Below are 24,696 nucleotides of genomic sequence, written 5' to 3' on the forward strand. Positions count from 1 at the left end.
TTTTGGTTTCAGATTCCAGCATCCGCAGTAATTTGCTTTCACACAGCACGCTCCACCATTTCTACAGTGACACAAAATGTACAGTGCCAACTACCTTGGGACACAGGATCCGCTTTATTTAGCATTTAGTGGGGTGTTGCGTTCACATTGTGTTATGAATCGGCACTGAATTCCTTTAATTCAAATCTAATGGGGGCAGGTTAGGGTCCTCTGATTATTCAGTGCTTTACATATGCTGCAGTGCTTGCCTATTGAAAAATTGGTAAAGTAGCTAGATGAAGCCGTGTAATCTCTGCTCCCCTGACAATATGATGAAATATGCCCTGCAACTATATAAAACCTCGGTTAGGCCGCATTTGGAGTATTTATTGCGTGCAGTTCTGGTCACCACACTACCAGAAGGACGTGGCAGCTTCGGAGAGAGTGCAAAGAAAGTTCACCAGGATGTTGCCTGATCTCGAGGGTGTTGACTATGAGGAGAGGTTGAATAAACTAGGATTGTTTTCACTGGGAAGACGGAGGCTGAGGGGAGACCTGATAGAGGTCCACAAAATTATGAGGGGCACAGACAGGGTGAATAGTCAGAGGCTTTTTCCCAGGGTGGAAGTGTCAGTTATAAAGGGGCACAGGGTTCAAGGTGAGAGGGAGAAAGTTTAAGGGAGATGTGCGTGGCAAGTTTTCCACACAGAGAATGGTAGGTGCCTGGAACACGCTACCAGATGAGGTGGTGGAAGCAGGCACATTAGCAACATTTAAGAGGCATCTGGATGGGTACATCACTAGGGAGGGAATAGAGGGATACAGACCGAGTAAGGGCAGAAGGTTTTTCTTTTAGTTTAGTTAGGGCATCATGATCGGCACAGACTTGTCAGGTCGAAGGGCCTGTTCCTGTGCTGTACTTTTCTTTGTTCTTAATGAACACGGTGCCTATAACACCAAAGAAGCTCAAAGCTATCCAAGGCGATGCAGCCCGCTTGATTAGCACCTCGTCCACCACCTTCAACATTCACTCCCGCTGTTATTGGCACACACTGGCATCAGTGTGTGCCACCTGCAGGACACACTGCAACAACTCACCAGGCTGTTTCGATGCCACCTCCCAGACCAGCGACCTCTGCCATCTTGCAAAGCAAGAGCATCAGATGGATGAGAGCACCACCACCTGCAAATTCATCATAGAATCCCGACAGTGCGGAAGGAGGCCACCCAGAGGATCCCTTCACAGACGTGGAGGGAACGTGCAAATCCACACCAGCAAGTCACCCAAGGCCGGAATTGAAACCGGTACCTGGAGCTGTGAGGCAGCAGTGCTAACCACTGTGCCACCCATATTCCCCGCTTGAGTTCCTGACTTAGAATTATGTTGCTGTTCCTTCACTGTTGCCAGGTCAAAATCCTGGACGTCCTCCCTAGCTGCACTGTGGGTGAACATTACATGGACTACAGTGGTCCAAGGAAGCGGCTCACCACAATCCTTTCTTTGAAGGGCTATTAAGGAAGGGAATAAATGCTGGCTTTGTCAACAATATCCATATCCCAAAATAGTTTTGTTTTTAAAAAAGAATGAAAAATAACTTTGAATTTGATTTATTATTGTCACATGTATTAGTATACAGTGAAAAGTATTGTTTCTTGCGCACTATACAGACAAAGCTTACTGTTCATGGAGAAGGAAACGAGAGAGTGCAGAATGTAGTGTTGTAGTCATAGCTAGGGTGTAGAGGAAGATTAACTTAATGCAAGGTAGGTCCATCGCCAAATCTGTAAGATATTGCATTAAAGCATTATTAGAGAGTTTAAAAGAGTTAGAATAAAGTTTTAGAAGCATAGAATGAGAGTAAAAGATGGAATTAGAAGTCTGCTGGGCACAGCTTGCAAGAAGTCACCTCACTCCGGCGCCATCTTGAGACGTAAAGCATATGAAGCATAATCATTATTAATGTTGGGAATATGACAGTCAATTTGCACACAACGGGGTTTAAAACAGCAATGAGGCAAAATTAAAGCTTTCTTTGGTAGAGGTTTAAACATTGGCCAAGGCATTAGGGGCAACTCCTTTGCTCTACTTTAGTCAAAGGACAAAGAGAAAAGAGCAAAGAAAATTACAGTAAAGGAACAGGCCCTTTGGCCCTCCAAGCCTGTCATGCAACTTCTTTACCTCCACCTGAGCAGGCAGGTGAGACCTTGGTTTAATGTCTCATCTGAAAAACAGCTCCCCTGACAATGCAGCACAACCGTAACACTGCATAGTAGTTTCAGCCCAGCTTAAGTGCTGCATCTTGGAGTGGAACTTGCTTTTCTGACTGAGGGTGAAACTGATACCAAGATAAAAGCAAAATTACTGCGGATGCTGGAATCTGAAACAAGAACAGAAAATGCTGGAAAATCTCAGCAGGACTGACAGCATCTGTGGAGAGAGAACAGAGCCAATGTTTCGAGCCTGAATGACCCTTCGTCAGAGCTCACAGACGCTGTCAGACCTGCTGAGATTTTCCAGCATTTTCTCTTTTTGTTGCCACTGAACCGAGAGTCCAGTTTACTCGCTCGGGGTATAAAGATCACAGCTGGAATTCTCCCATGTCTTACCACTGCCCGGGGGAGTGTGGAATTTAGCACTCAGCCAAATCTCCATTCACTGTAGCAGGACTGGAGAACCCCAACCGCGAGCAAGGTCGGAGATTTCCAGTCTACGACCTCCTTTTCCACTGGTGAGAATATTTCAATAAAATAAAAGCTCTTGAGGTAGATGGCCTGCATTTCAAAGGACCATTATGAGAGACTGTGTTTCCCCTTTGATTACAAAGGAAGAAGTGTCTGTAATTAGAGATATAGTGGTGAACTAGACTAATTTTGGCCGGTCTGCGGCACGTGACTGTTTGATTTCTAGTTGCTGCTTCCCCCTCACTTGTCTTATCTTGGTCGTTGTTACTTGAAGTGATCTTCATGTGTTAAGACTGCATTATTTTGCAAGCTCCATCAGGCACTCACTTAAGGTGAAACAGGTGAGTAAGTCCATGTTCAGATATAAAAACTCTTAGAGTAGTGATAACCCAATCATTAACATTGTCCCGACAAATACGATTCTGAAAGAGGGAGAGAGAGAGAGATTTAAATGAACAGGTAGCATTTTCCAGACCAGTGCTACATTTCATAGAATCCCTACAGTGCAGAAAGAGGCCATTTGGCCCATCGTGTCTGCATCGACTCAGTATCTTACCCAGGCCCACACAGTCCCTGCCAGCCTGATCCCTGTAACCCTTAATCCACCTTGCCTACACAACTTGGGACACTAAGGGGCAATTTGGCAAGGCCAATCCACTTAACCTGCACATTTTTGGACTGTGGGAGGAAACTAGAGCACCCGGAGGAAACCCATGCAGACATGGGGAGAACGTGCAGACTCCATACAGTCACCCAATGCCAGAACTGAACTCAGGTCCCTGGCGCTGTGAGGCAGCAGTGCTAACCACTGTGCCACCATTGTCCTACAATATGGTTAAAAATGACCAAAGTTAAGTCCAGAAGGCATTTGTTCTGGCTTCCAGCAATTGTATGAGTTTCATTTTCTAATCCCTGTTCTTTGTGTAGCTTTGTGCTTGGATAGTCATTCCGTGGTAGAATTACCAGGCTATCCAGAGTCCGATTGTAAATTTTGGGAAAGGGAGCCTTGTCAGAAAACCTGCTTGGTCAGAATAAAGTTCCGTTAGTGGGTTCAATGGAAAGTTTCCAAATGCACTGATATCTTGGGATGAAAGTCTGTTTTCCCAAGCCGGTAACACCTGCTATCTCCCCAATCCTGCAAAGAATAATTTGGGCAATTTTGTGAAGCAGAAACTTGTCTTATTGATTTTTCTTTGCACAAGGACCCCAGCTGAATGAGCCAGCTGAGAACCAGATACACTCACTCAATGAAAGAAAATCACTCATGAATTTATTGGTCTTGAAATTGCACCATATTCAAATGCACAGCGTGTTCGCTGGATGATCCGGTCTCCCTCTGCTATCTGTGAAGGTGTTAATCTGTTTGAAATGAATGACTGAGTGCCCCCATGAAAGAGCAAAGACGAACTTTGCATCAATGCATATTACCAACAATCACAGTGTAATTTCAGTGCCTTTGGAACTAAGAGTTGTGTCCTGCTGAGTAGGTAAAAAAGAAATCTCTAGTCTCTTTTTCCCTTAACTTGAACTGCATTCCAACAGCTAAAAGCTTTCTTGCAGCCTTTTGAAAGTTACACCAGTCCTCTCACTCTCCCTGAGCAAAGGCCTCTGGAAAAGCAAAGTGGCAGTGGAGTCACAGGCCTCCCTCAAACCTATTGTCAGTGATCGCCAAGAGGCCTCCTGGACATAAATTGGTTGTAACTGAAGTTAAAAGCTGAAAATAGATGCCTACAATACTGCAGAAGGCACATTCCTGAGTCAATAAAGATGGCAACACATCAACCGATCAATGAAATGTTCAAGGAATTCTGCCTTGGGTAAACATTGTACTTAAATCCGCTTGGTAGCAGAGTAATAAACTTTAATACCCTGCACAGGCAAGAGCCTGTATTTCAGGATAAGCGATATCTGTGTAGAAACCACAGCCAAGAACAATAAGAACTAAAAATGTGCGGTGCTTTTGATTTTTCGATGGCTGGCAGTTGAGTTTTATATTGCCGCAACTTTATCCTGTTGAAATATTTTGCGAAAGTTATTTTCTTGAACTATAATCAGCACTTTCTCCCCCCACCCCCAACTTTGTGTTCATTAGCCTTCCTCAATACAACCACTCTCTGGTATTTTTCTTCAATTTAAGCATATTTCCCCAGGGAGTTGCTCCCTTTTTATCTGAAGAATCTGGAAATGTAGATGGAGTTGGTCTAGTAGAATTCCAAGTTGGGTTACTAGTGCACCGCACCATGCAGAACTGAGATACAGATCTTAACCAATCAATCAGGAAATCTCAGACAGAAAGAGATACACCTTCTGCCCTCAAGCAAGGGAATGGACAGATGACAAGTCTATGTTTTCATACAGTGAAAAGCCAAGTTCAAATTGCCAAGGCTCATATAGAGTAAGGACGTCACCAAGCTAGAAACAAAATCAAAGTCGAGGTAAATTAGGTAATAGTGATCAGTGAATGTTAGGTTTAGGTTTGAAAGAAGTCTAGATTTTAGGAGAAAGGGAAGACCTGAGGGGTACGGAGTTCCCAGTTTTGAGTATGAAATGAACCCTGATTTCAGTAGTTAGGTTGTGGATGGGGGAAGAACGCATCAATCATGTAGGTTAGAATATTTTGATTAGAAGAATTAAGAGATTTGATTTGATTTATTATTGTCACATGTATTGGGATACAGTGGGAAAAATATTGTTTCTTGCGCAAAACATACAGTTCACAGAGTACAAAGGGGAGAAGGAAAGGAGAGGGTGCAGAATATAATGTTACAGTCATAGCTAGGGTGTAGAGAAAGATCAGCTTAATATATGATGGGCCATTTCAAAAGTCTGATGGCAGCAGGGAAAAAGCTGCTCTTGAGTCGGTTGGTACGTGACCTCAAACTTTTGTATCTTTTTCCCGACGGAACATTGAGTACAGTTATGTCAGCTGTGACTCAATAGGTAGCACTCTTGCCTTTGAGTTGTGGGTTCAAGTCTCACCCCAGGACTTGAGCACAAAAATCAAGGCTAACACTCGTATGCAGCATTGAGAGAGTGCTGTGCTGTTGGAGGTGCATCTTTTGGTCCCATCTGACCTCTCAGATCATTGTGAAAGATCGCTTGGCACCATTTTGAAGAAAAGAGGGAAGTTGTCCCCAGCATCCTCCCTTGGTGGGACCAGTTTCGTCAGTTGGCTAAGATTACGCCAACAGCAGTGGTTCAGTTCCTGTACTGGCAATGTAGTTATTGGGGCCTATACCTTCTCTCCTTGCCTCAGTACTATCATGGCATAAACCACTACTCATAACCCTCACTGGACTGTGGTAAAAGGCAGTACTGACCGTCCAGTGCAGCTGTCAAAATAGTAAGAAGTCTCACAACTCCAGGTTAAAGTCCAACAGGTTTATTTGGTAGCAAATACCATAATTTGCTCATTACCTTTGCTCAATACCTTTGGTAATTGCTACCAAATAAACCTGTTGGACTTTAACCTGGTGTTGTGAGACTTCTTACTGTGTTCACCCCAGTCCAACGCCAGCATCTCCACATCATGGCTGTTAAAATAGCCAGATGTCTTGAATCTTCCTTGCCACTGGGATCATGAAAAGCAGTCAAGAGTCATAATCAAACACCTTATCGAAGTTTTAGCTGTATAAAGTGTGACCTTACAAACAACAAGGAGTCAACCATTATTTATCCCTCAATCGAATCCACAAAAGCAGATCTGTCGCTGCTATTTGGGGGATTGCTGTTGGCTGTTGCTTTGCTTGGGTTACAGCAAAACTACCTCATTAGCCCTGTGGCTGTGAAAGAGTGCTATATAAATGCAGGCTTGTCTGCCTGACCATAGGTTTTTCTTGCATTCTGTTTGCGGTCGTTCTTTAGATTATTTTTCTTTTAGACAGAAATGAGTTAAGTAAATCACTACAATGCACAGAAGGTCTGGGTCAAATCAGAGCAATAATGGGGACATTCTTAAAATGCAAGAGCAACCGACATCAAACACTTCTATTTTTTTTTGCTGCATAGATTTCTAATAGCGTTTTCAAAACGCTAACGTTCCTACAATTGCAGCAGCATTTGCTGCTTCAGTACTTTTCCCCCCTTGCTGCTACTTTCCTGGAGCACTGACCCATGGGCGGCTACATCAAAGTTGCCGTTTTTTTTCAATGATTGTCAACAAAATAACCAGCCACAGAGGTCATAACAGCTGAGTTGGCAATTGGCACTGGATGAGACATGAGTGCCCAGTTTAGGAATGCCAAGTGGCCAGCCGGAGTCACTTGAAAGCTGTTATGAATGTTGAGTTGAAAGAAAGATAGACTTCCATTTATGTGGTGCCTTTTATGAATCCAGAATGTCCCTGGAGTACTTTGGTAATGTTGGGCAGTTTGCACATGCCAGCAAGCTCCCATGAGGAACAATGTAATAATGACCATATAATCTGTTTTTGTGATGTTGATTGCAGGATAGAAATTGGCCAGGATCCAGGGTTGACTCCCAGGCTGTTCTTTGAAAAACAGCACCATGGGCTCTTTGAGGATAACCTTGGCGGTTAGGGTTTTTGGGGGGGGGGGGGGAAGAAATGTGGCCACAGTTGAAAGTCTCATCCAAAAGAAGGCACCTCCAATGTTGCCTTCTCTCTCAGTGCTGCACTGTGGTGTCAGTCTTTATTCTTGCTCTCAAGTTGAGACGTGGAACCTGAACCCAGAACCTTCTGACTGAGAAGTGAGAGGGCGACCGACTGAGCCATAGCTGATACAATTGATGTGGTCTGACTGCTGCAAGGGTGTGTATACCTGTGTGCAAGGTGAAGAAACACACCACAGTCTGTGAGAGGTGTCTGCATCTTGTTGGGGCTTATCTTATCAAATCAGAACCTATCCGCTTCACTTCCTGTTGATGTCTAGATGAGCTTTTGCAGGAATTTAAGTTGACTTCATAGAATCCCTACAGTGCAAAAGTAGACCATTGGGCCCATTGTGCCTACATCGACAACAATCCCACCCTTATCCCACTCGCCTCACGTATTTATCCTGCTGATCCCTCTGACATTAAGGGGCAATTTAGCACAGCCAATCAACTTAATCCGCACAACTTTGGACTGTGGGAGGAAACGAGCACCCAGAGGAAATCCATGCAGACATGGGGAGAATGTGCAAGCTTCACACACACAGTGACCCGAGACCGGAATGGAATCCGGGTCCCTGGCGCTGAGAGGCAGCAGTGCTAACCACTGTGCCACCATGCCGCCCCACTCGTATCATATTCAGCCCATGGAGTCTGCACTGACCACAATACCACCCAGGTCCTAACCCCATAACCCTAGCTAGTCCCCCTGGCACTAAGGGACAATTTAGCGTGGCCAATCAACCTAACCCACATATCTTTGGACTGTGGGAGGAAACCCACACAGACATGGGGAGAATGTGCCAACTCCACACAGACAGCGATTCCCAGCTTGGGTCAAATCCCCAGTCCCTGGCACTGTGAGGCGTCGATGGTAGTCATGATGTGGAGATGCCGGCGTTGGACTGGGGTAAACACAGAAGGGGCTAAGAGCTCCGAAAGCTTGTGTGGCTTTTGCTACCAAATAAACCTGTTGGACTTTAACCTGGTGTTGTTAAACTTCTTACTGTGAGGCAACAGTGCTAACCACTCTGCCACTGTGTCTCATGTCTAAACTGCTGTAAGACTCCTAGGTCCTACCAGCGGCTTTGGATCCAAGAGAAAGCTTTAAGGGTGGATTCTTTATTTCCCCAATAGAAAATCGAATGGGTTACAGTTTACTATTAAGGTGGAACATTGCCTTTTTTGACCATGGCATGCATATAATAATGACCTATTATTACTCTAATCTTGGAGAACTTTTTAAATTTCTTTGATAGCTGCCAAGCAATTCCTTCAGGTCACAATCAGCTCCATAATCAAAAGAAAAACAACTTTCTTTTTTCCTATTTTGATGTTTAAATGAAAATTTCTTTATTCTTAATTTTCTGGAAATATTTCTGAACTGTTTAGCTAATGTCCTTTTGGCCTCCAGCTGTATCACTCTCATCGTAACCTGTTGGGCCAGGGAGTGATCAAAATTCCTGAAAATCTCCTTCATTTGTTGTGCTAGGGGGAGGTTCTGTCGGGAACTCGTAAGGAAAAAGCAACAAGTCTACAAATGTATTTTCTTTAACAATACTTAGTTGGTAAGTCGAGCAAAGCAGAATGTTGGACAGCAACTCGAGACTGAGCAGCACCAAAAAACTAAATAAAATCAGTTACTAATAGTAATGAATGATTTTTTAAAATTCATTCATGAGACATGGGCGTCACTGGCTGGCCAGCATTCATTGCCCATCCCTAGTTGCTCGAGGACAGTTGAGAGTCAACCACATTGCTGTGGCTCTGGAGTCACATGAAGGCCAGACCAGGTAAGGATGACAGATTTCCTTCCATAAAGGACATTAGTGAACCAGGTGGGTTTTTCCAACCGTCATCAATGGTTTCATGGTCATCAGTAGATTCTTAATTCCAGATGTTTTTTATCAAATTCAAATTCCACCATCTGCCGTGGTGGGATTCGATCCCGGGTCCCCAGGACATTAGCTGAGTTTCTGAATTAATAGTCTAGCGTTGATAACACTAGGCCATTGCCTCCCTCCTGTAAAACTTGCTATTCAATCAAATGGTTTGCATATCTTAACCAGTGAGTCAGTCAGACCTTGGATTTCAGAAAAAAAGAGATACTTTTCGCCTTCAGTTATTTTTTTCAAAGTTGGCCAATTGTCCTTTGAATCAAAGAAAGAGGGGTACCAGTTACGATCATGGACTAGAAGAGTATACTTAACCACTCCACCTGTTTAATACTTGAGAGAAAATAATTCTACAGCAAGTCCCTTTTATACTTTTAATTGCGAAACATCTTTCCATATTTTATGAACGCAATCTTGCCCGATCCAGTATCATCAGGTGGTTGATTATTATGTATAATGACGCATCTTTTTCCTTCAGTGGCACGGCTAACATCATGGAGAATGCAAGCGTGACAGTAGTTTTCCACATCAACAGTTGTTTAAAATGCAGGGTGTGGCTTGTTTTCCATTGATGAAGTGTTACTTTTATTATCCAGCTGACTGTTTTTTGCACTGAAACATCCAAGCCTGCCACTTACAGTTTTTTGACACTAGGTTCCAGTTATTTTAGTGCATTGTTATGTCACTGCTGCTTCAGTGACTTTTTTTCAGTGTCACAAGTCGGCTTACATTAACACTGCAATGAGGTTGCTGTGAAAATCCCCTAGTCGCCCCACACTGGCACCTGTTTGGGTACACTGAGGGAGAATTTAGCATGGCCAATGCGCCTAACCAGCAAGTCTTTCAGACTGTGGGAGGAAACCCATGATGTGGAGATGCCGGCGTTGGACTGGGGTAAACACAGTAAGGAGTCTAACAACACCAGGTTAAAGTCCAACAGGTTTATTTGGTAGCAAACACCACTAGATTTCAGAGCGCTGCTCCTTCGTCAGGTGAGTGGGAGATCTGCTCATAAACAGCAAACAGGGCATATAAAAGCTTTTATATGTCTTGTTTGCTGTTTATGAGCAGATCTCTCACTCACCTGACGAAGGAGCAGCGCTCCGAAAGCTAGTGGCGTTTGCTACCAAATAAACCCGTTGGACTTTAACCGGTGTTGTTAGACTCCTTACGGAGGAAACCCACGCAGGCACAAGGAAAATGTGCAAATTCCATACGGACAGTGACCCAAGCTGGGAATCGAACCCAAGATCCTGGCGTTGTGAGGCAGCATTGCTAACCACTGTGCCACCGTGTATAATGGCGGACAGAGAAATAAAACTTGCTGAACAATTGTCTGCTAATCTCACAGTCAGCTTTTTATTGAAGTTACAACTGATCATGCAAATTGAGTCAGCGATACCTGGTCAAGCCTAGGAGGAGGGAATGAAAATGCTCTTTTGCTAAGTTTACTGTGATATTTTGCTCATTAAATGAGTATCTAGACAAGTGATAAACATTCAGTACTTGAGTTTAAGTTGGCATCAAAACATTTCAATACCATCGGGAATTCTGAATCCCGTATGAGGTGGAGGAAACTGTTACGAAAGATATTCCTGAAGTTTTCAAAACTTTAGATCTTGCTTTTTTTTTTAATCCAGTAAGTTTGATGTTAATTATTTTCCCTCCCCCCCCCCCACAGTGCAGCAGGTGGTGAAATCTTTAACCAGTGTGTCGCTGACAAAGATGAGGCCTTCAAAGAAAAAGATGTCATCCGCCTTGTGCGTCAGATCCTGGATGGCGTTTCCTATTTGCACGGGAATAATATCGTACATCTAGACCTAAAGGTAAGGTTATTCTTTAGCACATTTGATGCCTCAGATTCATTGCTGCCAATCCTATATAACGAGAAAGAACACAAAATAATTCTGTTGTTTGAATAAAGTTGTTGCCCCTGCATCATAGGTTGCAATCGTATGACTAGTCAAAATAATTTTAAAGGCTTCTCGGGTTAAGGCAATGTTGAGGAAGGCTCTTGTTGGTTTCTTGGTATTCATCTAAAATCTATCAAGATTTTGAGGGCTCTCTGGCTAGTGTGGTGCACACTGATGAATGAATCAAACAGTAAGACCACTTTGCTCTCATTCAGTTAGTCATACCTTTAAACCCCGTTGCTGCCCTTGTCACTGTGTGAATGAGCCAAAATGCTCCAGCAGGAAGCTTTGTCTCCATGGAGAAGGGGCAGATATAACCATGTGTGTTCCACTAGCCTTGTTTTTCTGGTTGAAATTGTGCATATATATAAACTTTCCCATTGGAATTTCCTGTATATACACTCCGCTAGTGAAATTATGCTTCGCGCTCGAACATTAAAGGGGCAGATCTGTCACAAAGTGACATTGGTGGGTTTTCCTTGTATTCCTAATATCACCATTGGGATGTCAGCTTAGAACTTCGCGCCATGTGTTGGATTCCTTATGTGTCTTAAGCGAGAATTCATAGCATACCTGTTTGTACTTGCTCTTAATAGATTTAAACTACCTAATGATGCAGTAAGATCTATAGAACAGATGCTGCATTGGCTCTGATTTGACAGGATTTCTGTCTACTACTCTCATTACGCCTGTAGCTAAGTGGATTGTGGATTTCTCTGAATTTCTGTGGTACACTTGCCAGATTGTAATTACCTGCTGAATCCTTGTTTTTCGCTGGTAACTGTTTAGCAACTGATAGGAAAAGTGCAAGTCTTGACTGGTGAACAGTATGTATGTAACACTTGTGGGGCGGCACGGTAGCACAGTGGTTAGCACTGCTGCTTCACAGCTCCAGGGACCTGGGTTCGATTCCCGGCTTGGGTCACTGTCTGTGGAGTTTGCACATTCTCCTCGTGTCTGCGTGGGTTTCCTCCGGGTGCTCCGGTTTCCTCCCACAATCTAAAGATGTGCAGGTTAGGTTGATTGGCCATACTAAAAATTTCCCTTAGTGTCCTGGGTTGCGTAGGTTAGAGGGATTAGTGGGTAAATATGTAGGGATATGGGGGTAGGGCCTGGGTGGGATTGTGGTCGGTGCAGACTCGATGGGCTGAATGGCCTCTTTCTGTGCTGTAGGGTTTAAAAAAAAAACTTGCAGAAGTCAATAATAGACCATTGTCTTTTTCTCTCTCCACAGAAATTCCATGCTATTTGTAACACTGCAACTAATAATTGCTTTTTATTAACTTTAGAAAAACGAAATTACAATATGCCTGGAGCTTAATTCAAATTGGGAAATTCGCTATTCTGAGAGTCATTTTTTTTCTACTCTAACCAACAATCTGATCGAAACAGGAATAAATTTATCTGCAGAGCAAGCCCTTTAGGACTGGAATGGGTGAAAGTTCAAGCCTGTATTTCTCGGCGCACACGTGTGTCTGGGGGATTAGAGGGTCAAATTCTGCGCCGTGTTCAGAAATTGCTTCCTGAAAACATGGTGGCACAGTGGTTAGCGCTGCTGCCTCTCACCGCCAGGAAACCGGGTTCGGTTCCCGGCTTGGGTCACTGCCTGTGTGGAGTTTGCAAGTTCTCCCCGTGTCTGCATGGGTTTCCTCCAGGTGCTCCAGTTTCTTGCCACAGTCTAAAGACGTGCTGGTTAGGTGCATTGGCCATGCTAAATTCTCCCTCAGTGTACCCGAACAGATGCCAGAGTGTGGTGACTAAGGGATTTTCACAGTGACATAATTGCAGTGTTAATGTAAGCCTACTTGTGACAATAATAAATCAACTTAAAAACATAAACTGAAAATGAGCACATTTCTTTTCAAAAAAACATATCAAATGTCTTGCCATTTGATGACAGTGGCAGCTAACAAGTAGCATGCCTGACATACATTGAAATGCTAGAAAATGCATGTAGCCCAGAGGTGCCACGATCAATCACTGGTCTACCTTCAATCACCTTAATTTAGCGTAGATTAGAAATCAAGAGTGAGACTTTCCTGGTGGCATGGCTCAGTTATTCTTTGGATAGCTATGTTAGGGCCATTGGGGAATTGTTTGGGATGTTCCAGCCTCGCCACACCCAAGGGGGAAAATTACAAATTCTATCCAAGTGACCTATTACATATTGTGAATTCTTAATTAAAATAATGAATTATTTTATTCCATCAAGCTGGAGAGTTTCCGTGGTTTCTGTGCATTTTTCACATATCCTTATATTGAACTTGATGCATGTTGAGTAGTGTAAACTATAAGTTACTATGGAAATACCACTGCATGACATGTGGGAACTATACCTAAGAGGACAACTTACAGATGGCATAATGCACAGGCTCTTGGATATCAAAGTGGATATGGAAGTCCAGAAACAAAAAAGAATTATGGGCTGCACAGTGGCACACTGATTAGCATTGCTGCCTCACGCTAGGGATCTGGGTTCAATTCTGGCCTTGGGTGACTGTCTGTGCGGAGTTTGAATGTTTTTCCCGTGTCTGCGTGGGTTTCCTCCGGGTTCTCCGGTTTCCTCTCCCACTCCAAAGATGTGCGAGTTAGGTTGATTGGCCATGCAGGGTAAATACATGTGGTTATGGGGATAAGATTGTTGTCAATGCAGGCTAGATGGGCCCCCAAATGGCCTCCTTCCATCCTGTCGGGATTCTAGGAACTCTGCATTTTAGTGAGAAAGCTTCTCGATTACTATCAAGGGCAGGCCAATGTAATGTTTTACCATCTGGATTATCAGGAGCTCATTGCAGTGAAGCAGACAATGATCCCCGCGAAAATAAAACCGCGCAGTTAATTTGTTAAACATTTACAAAATTAATAGGCAAGCGGCAGAAACCTGTCAGCTCTGACTGGTTCTGGTGAGTCCACTGTGCACATCAATGGCACATATTTCATCTGCAGCACCACTGCCTCAGGTGAGACGACAGAATCCAGTCAGCACAGTTGAGACAAAAATTTGCCTCGGGCAAAACAGCTTCATGATGCAGCTAACTTGTGTGCAAAGTCGAAAGACACAAGGAATTGTCTCTGACTTTGGGAAGCGATCTCAGAACTTGCAGGCACCTATCTATTTTGTGAATCTACAATACTGGGTGCTTGAGATATATTTGCATCACAGCCCATTGAATTAACTGGACCTCAATTCACCCAAAATATAGAGTTTGTTTATTACTGAGAGGTGGGCGAGCCGGGGGTTGGGGGGGGGGGGGGAATACGATCCAGAAGTAATGTTGATTGCTTTGGTTGTGATTACATGAAACATAATTGGCACAATCTTTTATTTCCGGCACAGTTTCATCATCACATTCTCAGTTTGTAAACAAAAACGAATCTCCAAACATTTTGTTTGCAAAGAATGTGCCCTTTTAAACATAAAAATTGTCCATACATGTCAAGTTCTGGTAGTTCGCAAAGTTGATTATCATCATTGCACTCGTACGATCCAGTTCAGTCAGCACCTAGCTTCTTTCACTGTCCCATTTCCTGTTATAAAGTCACTTTGAACTGAAGCTCTTTTGCAAAGATGCCCTTGATCCTGTAAGGGTTGTGATAATGGCGGCGCAGTGGTTAGCACTGCTGCTGCACAGCACCAGGAACCCGGGTTCAATTTCGGGTTTGGGTGACTGTGTGGAGATTGCACGTTCTCCCCATGTCCTCCTGGGTTTCCTCCAGGTGCTCTGGTTTTCTCCAAAGATGTGCGGGTTAAGTTGATTGGCCATGCTAAATTGCTCCTTAGTGTCAGGGGAATTAGCAGGGTAAATACATGGGGTTAAGGGGATAGGGCCTGGGTGAGATTGTTGTTCATGCAGGCTCGATGGGCCAAATGGCCTCCTTCTGTAGGGATTCTGTTCTATGATGCTGAACTAACAACCCAGATCCACATGCAACTCTAGCTCATATTTTGAGATTGAATTTTGATGCCCTCTGGAGTTTTTAAAGCAACTGAGTAACTTTCCAAACAATTTCAGAGTGACTAGCGATGGGCAATAACTCATGGAATCATGGAATCCCTTAGTGCAGAAGGAGGCCATTCAGCCCATCGAGTCTGCACTGACCACAATCCCACCCAGGCCCTATCCCCATTACCCCATGCATTTACCCCAGCTAGTCCCCCTGACACAAAGGGGCAATTTAGCATGGCCAATGCACCCAACCCGCACATCTTTGGACTGTGGGAAGAAACCGGAACACCCTTAGGAAACCCACGTAGACACGGGGAGAATGTTAAAACTCCAGCGACCCAGGCCAGGAATTGAACCCGGGTCCCTGGCGCTGGGAGGCAGCAGTGCTAACCACTGTGCCACCCTGTCTGTGACTTTCCTTGTATTATCTATATTGTGGGAGGAAATAAAGAAGAAACAGTTTTCTCATATATATGTTTTCCTAATAAATGCAGTCTGGTATAAAAATTATGATGCTTTTTATTACTTGCAAGCAATCTTTATGAACTCAAAATGTAAAGTCTAGATTACGGCACTCCAATACAGTGTTTTACACTATGTGAAATATTCTGGCAAGGCTGTAGTGTATTTAGGAAGCCTGCATTCTACATTCTTGACAGTATTTGGGCTATGAGCCTGAAAAACAAGTGAATTATGTACTAAAACTCTACTTCTGTTCCCTTCTCTCAGCCGCAGAACATCTTGCTGACCAGCTGCAATCCATTGGGCGATATCCGGATCGTTGACTTTGGACTGTCCAGGAGAGTGGACAGCATTGAAGAGATCCGGGAAATTATAGGCACTCCAGAGTATGTAGGTAAGTGTCAGCTTGGAGCAACATCACCTTCCTAAGATTATCCGCAATCCACAAATGTATACGTCAGGAACTAACATTGCATGGTTAGACAGTGGTTAGCACTGCTGCCTCTCAGCGCCAGGGACCTAGGTTCAATTCTGGCCTCAGATGATTGTCTGTGTGGAGTTTGCACGTTCTCCTCGTGTCTGCATGGATTTCCTCTGGGTGTTTTGGTTTCCTCCCACAGTCCAAAGATGTGCGAGTTAGGTTGATTGGCCATACTAAATTCTCCCGGGAGTGTGGCGACTAGGGGATTTTCACAGTAACTTCATTGCAGTGTTAATGTAAGCCTTATTTGTGACAATAATAAATAAACAATGATAAAATGACTGCGAAAAAAGACATCCAGCGCGATGCACCTGATTTCACAGCAGCTCAAATGTTAAGCTATGAGAATTGCTTCCAGCAGAATCATGTTGTGCAGAGGGTGAAGCCACTTAGTGTTAAATGGTTAGTAGTCTGTGCATAAGTAACGATACTCAAATGTCAAGGTATCTAATTATTTTTTTTATTCCGTTAGCTCCTGAAATATTAAATTATGAGGCAATCACAACAGCGACAGATATGTGGTAAGTGCGCATTTTTGGAATATTAGTGAGTGTAGATTTTGGGGCTAATTTTCTGATCGACATTCATATTGAACCTTGTCCCCAGCATGACTTACCAATGGGCGCAACCTCACCAAAAACACAAAGTTAGAAAATGTTTTTAAAAAAATTATCCCCTGGATATGGTGTCACGGATGGGGGCGGCACAGTGGTTAGCACTGCTGCCTCACTGCGCCAGGAACCCGGTTCAATTCCAACCTTGGGTGACTGTCTGTGTGGAGTTTGCACATTCTCCTCGTGTCTGTGTAGGTTTCCTCAGGGTGCTCCGGTTTCCTCCCACAGTCCAAAGATGTTCAGGTTAGGTTGATTGGCCATGCTAAATTGCTCCTTAGTGACGGGGATGAGCAAGGGTAAATAAGGATTAAGGGGATAGGGCCTGGGTGCGTTTGTGGTTGGTGCAGACTTGATGGGCCAAATGGCCTCCTGCAATGTAGGGATTTTATGAGACTGGGGTAAGGCTGGCATCTCTTGCCTATCCCTAATTACTCCTGGAAGGTGGTGGTGAGCTGCCACCTTGAGTATAACTGAGTGGTTTGGTGGGGCAATTTCGAAGGGTAGTCAAGTATCAACCATAATTCCATGGTATTAAAAACAGGAAATGCTGGAAAACCATCAGCAGGTTTGGCACCATCTGTGGAGCAAAGTAGGAGATCGGCGATAGGTGGGAGCTAGGAGAGATTGCAACTGAGATGTGTAGGGCACAAGACAGAGGAAGTGTTAATGGCAGCAGGAAAGACTATGGAAGATGTAGATAGTGGCATAAAGGTAAGATAACAGTTGTGTAAATAGGGGAACAAAAATCAGTGTTCAGTGAAAGCAGAACTGAAAAACAAGTGACAGAAGATGCGACTGGTGGGGTGGGGAGGGGCGTGGCCAGATGGGTGTGGTCAGGGGGTTGGTGGTGGAACCTGCAGGCCATGTGGATAAAGACAGCAGATTACCCTTCCCTAAAGAGCATTAGTGACCCAGATGGGATTTTATAATAATCTGGTAGTGGTTGCCATTGTTAACTTTATATTCTAGATTTATTTAATCTACTGAATTTAAATGCCCCAGTTGCTCTACGTGGGATTTGAACTCCCATCTCCAGATCATTGTCCAGGCCTCAGGATTACCCGTCCAATAACGTGAGCACTATGCTACCATATCCCACCTTATATATTTTATCTCGTGATGTGTGAATTATGGACTAAATCAGTGAAACCACTCAATTATCAAAGGCCATTGTTCCAACTTGCCTCAAAATGCTTCAAGGTGTTGATAGAAAAACTGCAAGCTCATAATTTCCCACCAGCCCTGCCTACAAGCACAGCTCCTCGCCATGAATAGCCAATCAAGAGTTTGGCATCATTCGGAAGGTTCCAATAGAGTTTTGCCTGGAAGCTCCAAACCTTTCCTCTAATTTCCTGCCTTGGCAGGAGATGGGGGAAGTTTCGAGAGACTTAGCTAAAATCAGTTGCATCCACCACTGCTTCAGAGTTTCCTACGGATTAACTACTGATTGAGCCAAGTGGAAATCACTTCTTCACCAAAACCTGTAGTGTGAATGCATCCTTTATAAATGTCAACAGTGATGTTGAATTATTTATTCTCCCTATTCCTGGATTGGAAACAAGAGTATTATTGCAGTTCTTGGCATTATCATTGAGGTTTGGCTCACATTCAGGTGAAGAATAACAATGCCATAATGCTGTTTTCTTTTGATTATTTTTTTTCCAGGAGTATCGGGGTATTGGTTTACGTCATGTTGACGGGCATTTCACCGTTCCTTGGAGATGACAAGCAAACCACGTATCTCAATATCTCCAAAGTGGACATTGATTACTCAGAAGACATCTTTGAAGGCATCTCCAATTTGGCTTTAGATTTCATTCAGACTCTCCTTATTAAAGATCCCAGGTATGATTTTAGTACTACTGTGATGAACCATCTTTATTATTAACTGCTATTGTTGGTTAAAGATGGCACAGTGGGTAACTCTGCTGCCTCACAGCACCAGGGACCCGGGTTCGATTCCCGGCTTGGGTCACTGTCTGTGTGGAGTTTGCACATTCTCCCTGTGTCTGCGTGGGTTTCCTCTGGGTGCTCCAGTTTCCTCCCACAGTCCAAAGATGTGCGGATTAGGTGGATTGGCCGTGCTAAATTGCCCCTTAGTGTCAATGGGACTAGCTAGGGTAAATGCATGAGGTTATGGGGATAGGGCCTGGGTGAGATTGTGATCGGTGCAGATTTGATGGGTCGAATGGCCTCCTTCGGCACTGTAGGATTCTATGATTCTAAAAGTAAAAGACCCCAACCTGCAAAGTTTCAAATTCCCTATGATTTCCATCACTATCAGTGCTTGGGTGGCATGGTGGCACAGTGGTTAGCACTGCTGCCTCACAGCGCCAGAGACCCGAGTTCAACTTTAACCTCAAGTGACTGTCTGTGTGGAGTTTGCATGTTCTCCCCGTGTCTGCGTGGGTTCCCTCAATGCTATGGTTTCCTCCCACACTCCAAAGATGTGCAGGTTCGATGGACTAGCCAAGCTAAATTGACCATTAGTGTCGGGGGATTAGCAGGGTAAATACGTGGGGTTATGGCGATAGGGCCTGGGTGGGATTGTTGATGGTGTAAGCTCAATGGGCTGAATGGCCTCTTCCTGCACTGTAAGGATTCAATGATTCTTTACAAATCACACTCTTTAGATACCTAGGCTGCTATATCGCTTATTCAAATTCAGCTGCTCCTTTTAATGACTTTATGAGGGGCGCACGGGATTATCAGAACACTTCAGATGGAAGAATGACACAAGTTTGGGCTGGCCAGACCAAATGTCACATTGGCGTAATGTGGTTCAATGTTGCATTTGAACTAAATTAATGAGTACATTTGTAGTTCTTCTTGGATAAAGAACAGCAGTTGGTGGTGTTGTTTTTATCATTGGTAATTCACGGGAAGAAATTTCTTCCACTGATATTTCTCCAGGCAAAGTTCAAAACAATGCAATAAAAATCTGTGCCACATTTTTACAGGAGTCTATTCAACAGGGGTCTATTTAACTTCAGTTGAAAAGAGGAAATCCCTCTTCAAATAAATGTTAGCCTTGAAATTATGCCGTGGGTGTTAAAATTCCTTCATCCATTGCTTATTCCAAGGAACACCTCATTAAAATAGCAAACAAAATAATGTCATACACTTGAAGTATTCCTCCATCATGCAATTTAATCTCAACCCGTGTATCAACTTTTTGCGATTGGCGTTTGCGAAGAATCTGCTATGGATGGGTCCAAATTAATTTTGCAAAGGGTTTATGTTTCTGGTAGACATCATGATTACAGATGAAAGAACAACGTTGTATATAATTAAATATTTGGAGGGCAGCAGTGTCTGTAATAATTCTCTGCTTTGTTATTATAGGAAACGGGCAAACGCGGAACAATGTTTAGACCACCCGTGGCTGTCTTCCAAACTGGAGGTGCCAAAACCCATAACTGAGTCAGAGGAAGAGCAGTCCGAACAGAACAGCCCAGATTCTGAGGAACTGGTGCTAATGGCTTCCTACACACTGTGTAGGCAGTTGGACAAGAACATTGAGATTGAGCGAGCAACAGTGCACAAACAGTTCAAATTTGAGGAGCCCTTCTCGACGCTGCGAGATTTTCTGAGTGCTTAACGCGATACGGGACTGCAAGTACGCTGGCTTCACCTTGCTACACGGAGCACTGCATTTGTCCGCTGCCTCGTGTGCCACACGGCTGAATGCTCTGCAGGCTTTCATTACTTAGGGCGATCAACTTTTTATTGGGCATCAGCCTGGTGTTAATTTAGAGCGGGTGGCCTGAATAAGGCACACGGGTTTAAGGAGAAACGCCCAGTCTTTTTTCTGGGGAGACAGTGCCCTCTTAAGCTTGGTGATAAGAACTGAGAGGTTGGCATGGAAAGACCTGGTTAAAATCACAGCAGCTTTGCTAATCAAACCTATGAATTCTGCATCTCATTATTTACTCATGAGAAGGTGAGTTTTGTGATTGTTCAAATGGGCAACATGGAAAAGATTTGTATCAGAAAGCTAACCGTAGAGTGACAATCTTACATTCATCCAATACTGTTGAGTTTTCTCTGTTTTGTTGGCAGCTAGATATCGTCCCTCTGTGGGTTTTTTTAAAAGAAACGTTCTTCGACACTGCTCCTTTAAGCCAAAAAGCAGCTTGCGTTGTTTGAGTTTAACTCAGCGATTTAGTGGGAGGAGCCTCTCTTTACAGTGTAACTGGAGAATAGTCTTTGTTCCAGTATACTGACAAACATGACTCCGACTATCTTAACTCCACCTCACCCCCTGCAGAAGAACATTTTATACTTGGGTTTATTTCTAGTTGGAAATGCAAATTAAATGCTGTTCTTAAACAGCCCTTAAAAAAAAATAATTCCAGGTGGGAAAAATTGCCAGTAAAATTGCCAAATTGTTAATAGGTACGCTTTCTTCATTTTGCTTCGAAGGTATACAATGATAATGTTGTGTTTTGTACAGCAGACAGTTCCACTTTGGATCTCATCATTTCAGTTCAATTATAGGCTCTGACTTTCTTCCACCTTGTAATCGTACAATGCTGAGCTTGTGTCTCTTTTATTGAATTGGAGGAGAGTGCCAGGATTGAGGTCAGTGGAGTCTAAAATTCAGGTGATGAGGTTAAATAGTAATTGTCATTCTGTGGGCTACAGGACATCTTGCGCAAATGTCCTTGCGAAGCTGTCCATTGGAATGTGTTGCGTGACAATGAAATAGTGGCACATAGAGCACTGGTGCACAAAATTTGTTGTCTTTGGGTTTAGGGAATAAGTGTTTTTTCCTTATTTATTGTATTCTGATTGTCAAAAGATTTTTGTCAGGGACTAGAATGTAATGATTTTCTGGAGAATATTGCAGAAATGTATCAGCCTTTGTTATCAAAGCAATTTGACATGCATTATGATTACCCAGTCATGGCTCCCTTTCTCCAGTCATGTGCACATGCACCGTACAGCTCTTGAGACTGTGTGAGACATACAGATATAGGCTGCAATTTCCCAACCGTTCACGCCAGCGGGATTTGCCCATCCCGCTGCAGCGAACTGAGATTTGGCTTGTGGCCAAATTCTCCGTCTTCGCTGCCGCGGGAGCGTGGCATGAAGGGGCGGATAATTTCGCGCCCTTGTGCTTTAAAAATTGACAGTGCCTTGATACTTAGCTGGGCGTTGTGGGTCCGGGAACATTCAAGGTGTTCGGGATCAGAATGGATAGGTGGATTTTGAATTAATTTGATATTATCAGGCCTGAAGAACATAGGAATGCCCTAGCGGGGTGGGGGCAAGGGTGGGCTGCTGGAGGCAAAGAGCACCTTTGTGGCACATGTAGCAGACACACAAAAATTGTCACTTTATTTTCTTTTGTCACTGATATAATGTTAGGAAATCTAGAAGTAAGTCACTGTAGGCTAGTGTAGTAACCCGGTCTGTACTGTAAACTGTGAATGTTCAAACCAAGAATCAAACAAGTCAGGCATGAAATATTGTGCTAGCAAATGTCCTGTATTTCACTTTTGAGGCCTGATGTACGAGATCTAATTAGCAAAAGCCTGCGCTTCTGGGTATGGCCTAATCCTGACCTTTTTGGTGTTTGCACATTCAACATGAACATAATTGGAGGAGGAGGGATGGAAAGAGGAGCATTGTGTAATAAGACAAACCTTTTCTTTCCAATAAATGACAACAGCCAGTGTTATCTGCACAAGGGTGCACAGTCTGCCCTCTTTCAGTCCCCTTTCCTTGAAAATCCTGACTAATTTAGACCAAAATAAAGTTGTGGACTGCAAGATGTAGCGAGAGGTTGATGGCAAAGCAATCTTTTCCTATCACGAAGTTGATCGTTCAACTTGAAAGTTGTTTCGTGCAATATTCCTGTTATAGGACTCAAAGGCTTTTGAGAGATTAAACTTTGTATTGTATCCTCAACAGTATGAAAGAATTACTCAGACGTGTTCCTCATACAGAGTCTGTCGGCCAAGTGTAAAGATGACGCTGAACAAATAAGGAGATTTTGGTTTGTTTCAATGGGCACCTCCTGCTTAAAGTAACGTTGGGATGATTCTGTACCAATACTGACAGTCAACACTGGCATGAGGCGTTTTCCAACAGATCCCAGCAAGGGAACTGAATTTCCAGAGCACAGAATTGGCCTCCAAACGATAGAGTTGCTTTAAATGTATTATTTGTGTGGCAGAGGGAGAGCAGCAAAGACCATGGTAACGCATTAGTGCCACGTGTTAATGCCAGGCTGCCACAGATTGGAATAGAATTGCTCAATAAGCATTGCTTTGTGAAAATGGGAATTTTTAAATTGATAAATGTTAAGGCTGCTGTGGAAATCTGCCTTGTGACCAGAATTGACTGTCAGGTTAACTGAAGAGAGGGCGAGAGAGAGAGTGACCCATGTTATTTAATTTTGAAAAACTGACAAAGTTTAGTTAAGGTAAAATGTTTGTTGTTTAATGTTGCCACTTGTTTTGTGTACGTTGGGGACCTCCACTCACTATCCTAGTAGTCATTAACCAGTTTATGTTGAATGGATTCATGATCAAATAACAGCCAAAGCAGCTTCTATTCCTGTCTCCCTTTACTGTGGGTTTCGGAACAAATTGCGTTCTTAAAAAAAGGACATTTAGCGCAGACGAATTCCTCTTTGCTCCACGTTTTTGTGCCATCGTTAACCCATCTGGAAATTCAAGCATGTTTAAATATTCAAAGAAGAAAAAAAAATCAGAATGTCAACACTTGCGATTCTGAAAGGAGACCGAGTTATCAATAGCCTTTCAAAAGGACCACAGCTGAAGACTGGACAAGCAGTGCCAAATGCAGATGGCAGATGTTGCAGAGTGATAAAAGAAAGGAGAATAATATCTTAGAATGAACAAGTCTTGCATATATACACCTCCTCACACCACTACAGGCAGGAGAAGTTTTGGGCCTAACAGTGGGCTTGATCTAATGGTGCATGCAGGGAAAAAGAACAGTGCGTTTTTAACTCTCTGCTTGAAAGGTTTGGAATTAGCAGAAAATATTCCTTATTTTCACATCACAAAAAGAAACCTGCTTCAATAGTAAAGTAGAAATGCCACATCCTGATGTACAAAGCAATGGCATGAGCACAGGCTTTACGAAGAATATAACCATTATATTGGGAATCAGGTGGATAAATACTCAAACTCCATAATTAACTACTGTAATTCCACTGGATGACTATGTTTGCCTGATTAAAATCCTTAAGATACGGCATGTTTGTTGGACCAGAAATGTAATAATCTTAAATGTTTTTCCTTTAAAATGCTGCTTTTATCAGCACTTCCACAAACAAGAATATAATGTACAATTTCTTTTATGCAATATTCCTGACAGCCAAACTGATAGCAAAGGTACTGTTTGACATTATCCTTGTAATGTGCTGTTTTTTTTTTACAAACAATAAAACATATTATTTAATTCAGCCACCTTTCATTTATTGAAAATCCAACTGTCATTAAACCGTTTGGAAAGGGAGTGGGGCTGAAAGAGTAAAATTATTAGGACAGTTTCCGTAGACTGACTTTGGTTTCCCTTGAAGCTCGAGGATTAAGAGATGACTAATATAAGGTCTTTAAAAAATGCAAGGAATTTGATAGATTCGATGGAGCCGAACTCTTCCCTCTGGTTGGGAGAAATTCAGGATTTAGGGAACTTAACCTTAAAAATTTGAACTAGGACATTTGGGGTGATGTTGGAAGGGTTATGGAAGTCTGGAATACACTGCTCCAAAGAATTGTGCTCATTTCATAAAATCATCATAGGATCTTCTTCTGCACTGTAGAGATGCTACGTACATCTTTGGACTGTGGGAGGAAACCAGAGCAACTGGAGGAAACTCACGCACACGTGGGGAGAATGTGCAAACTCCATACAGGCAGTCACCCAAGGTTGGAATTGAACTCGGGTCCCAGTGCTGTGAGGCAGCAGTGCTAACCGCTGTGCTGCCCATTTGAACATGTCAGAAGCTGAGATTAATAAATTTGTTAGGATTACAAAACCAAGATGAATACAAGGGGTTAAACCGAAAGTTCAGTCATGATCTAACTGAATGGCAGAAGCGACGGGAGGGGCTGAATAGCCAGTCATATTTGG

At 43.3% G+C, this 24,696-nt stretch overlaps 1 protein-coding gene across 1 annotated transcript in view; it reads left to right on the plus strand.

The window, feature by feature from the left end:
* Positions 1-24,025, plus strand: part of stk17al (serine/threonine kinase 17a like) — a 69,835-nt gene extending 45,810 nt beyond the window's left edge. Inside the window, exons 3-7 of the mRNA XM_078224009.1 lie at positions 10,846-10,990; positions 15,754-15,880; positions 16,440-16,488; positions 18,247-18,426; positions 19,927-24,025. Of these exons, the coding sequence (XP_078080135.1) occupies positions 10,846-10,990; positions 15,754-15,880; positions 16,440-16,488; positions 18,247-18,426; positions 19,927-20,182 (757 nt within the window). The 3' untranslated portion in view covers positions 20,183-24,025. The remainder of the gene's footprint in view (positions 1-10,845; positions 10,991-15,753; positions 15,881-16,439; positions 16,489-18,246; positions 18,427-19,926) is intronic.
* Positions 24,026-24,696: the final 671 nt, after the last annotated feature.

The sequence above is a fragment of the Mustelus asterias genome, chromosome 11 (assembly GCF_964213995.1).
Source record: "Mustelus asterias chromosome 11, sMusAst1.hap1.1, whole genome shotgun sequence".
NCBI lineage: Eukaryota > Metazoa > Chordata > Chondrichthyes > Carcharhiniformes > Triakidae > Mustelus > Mustelus asterias.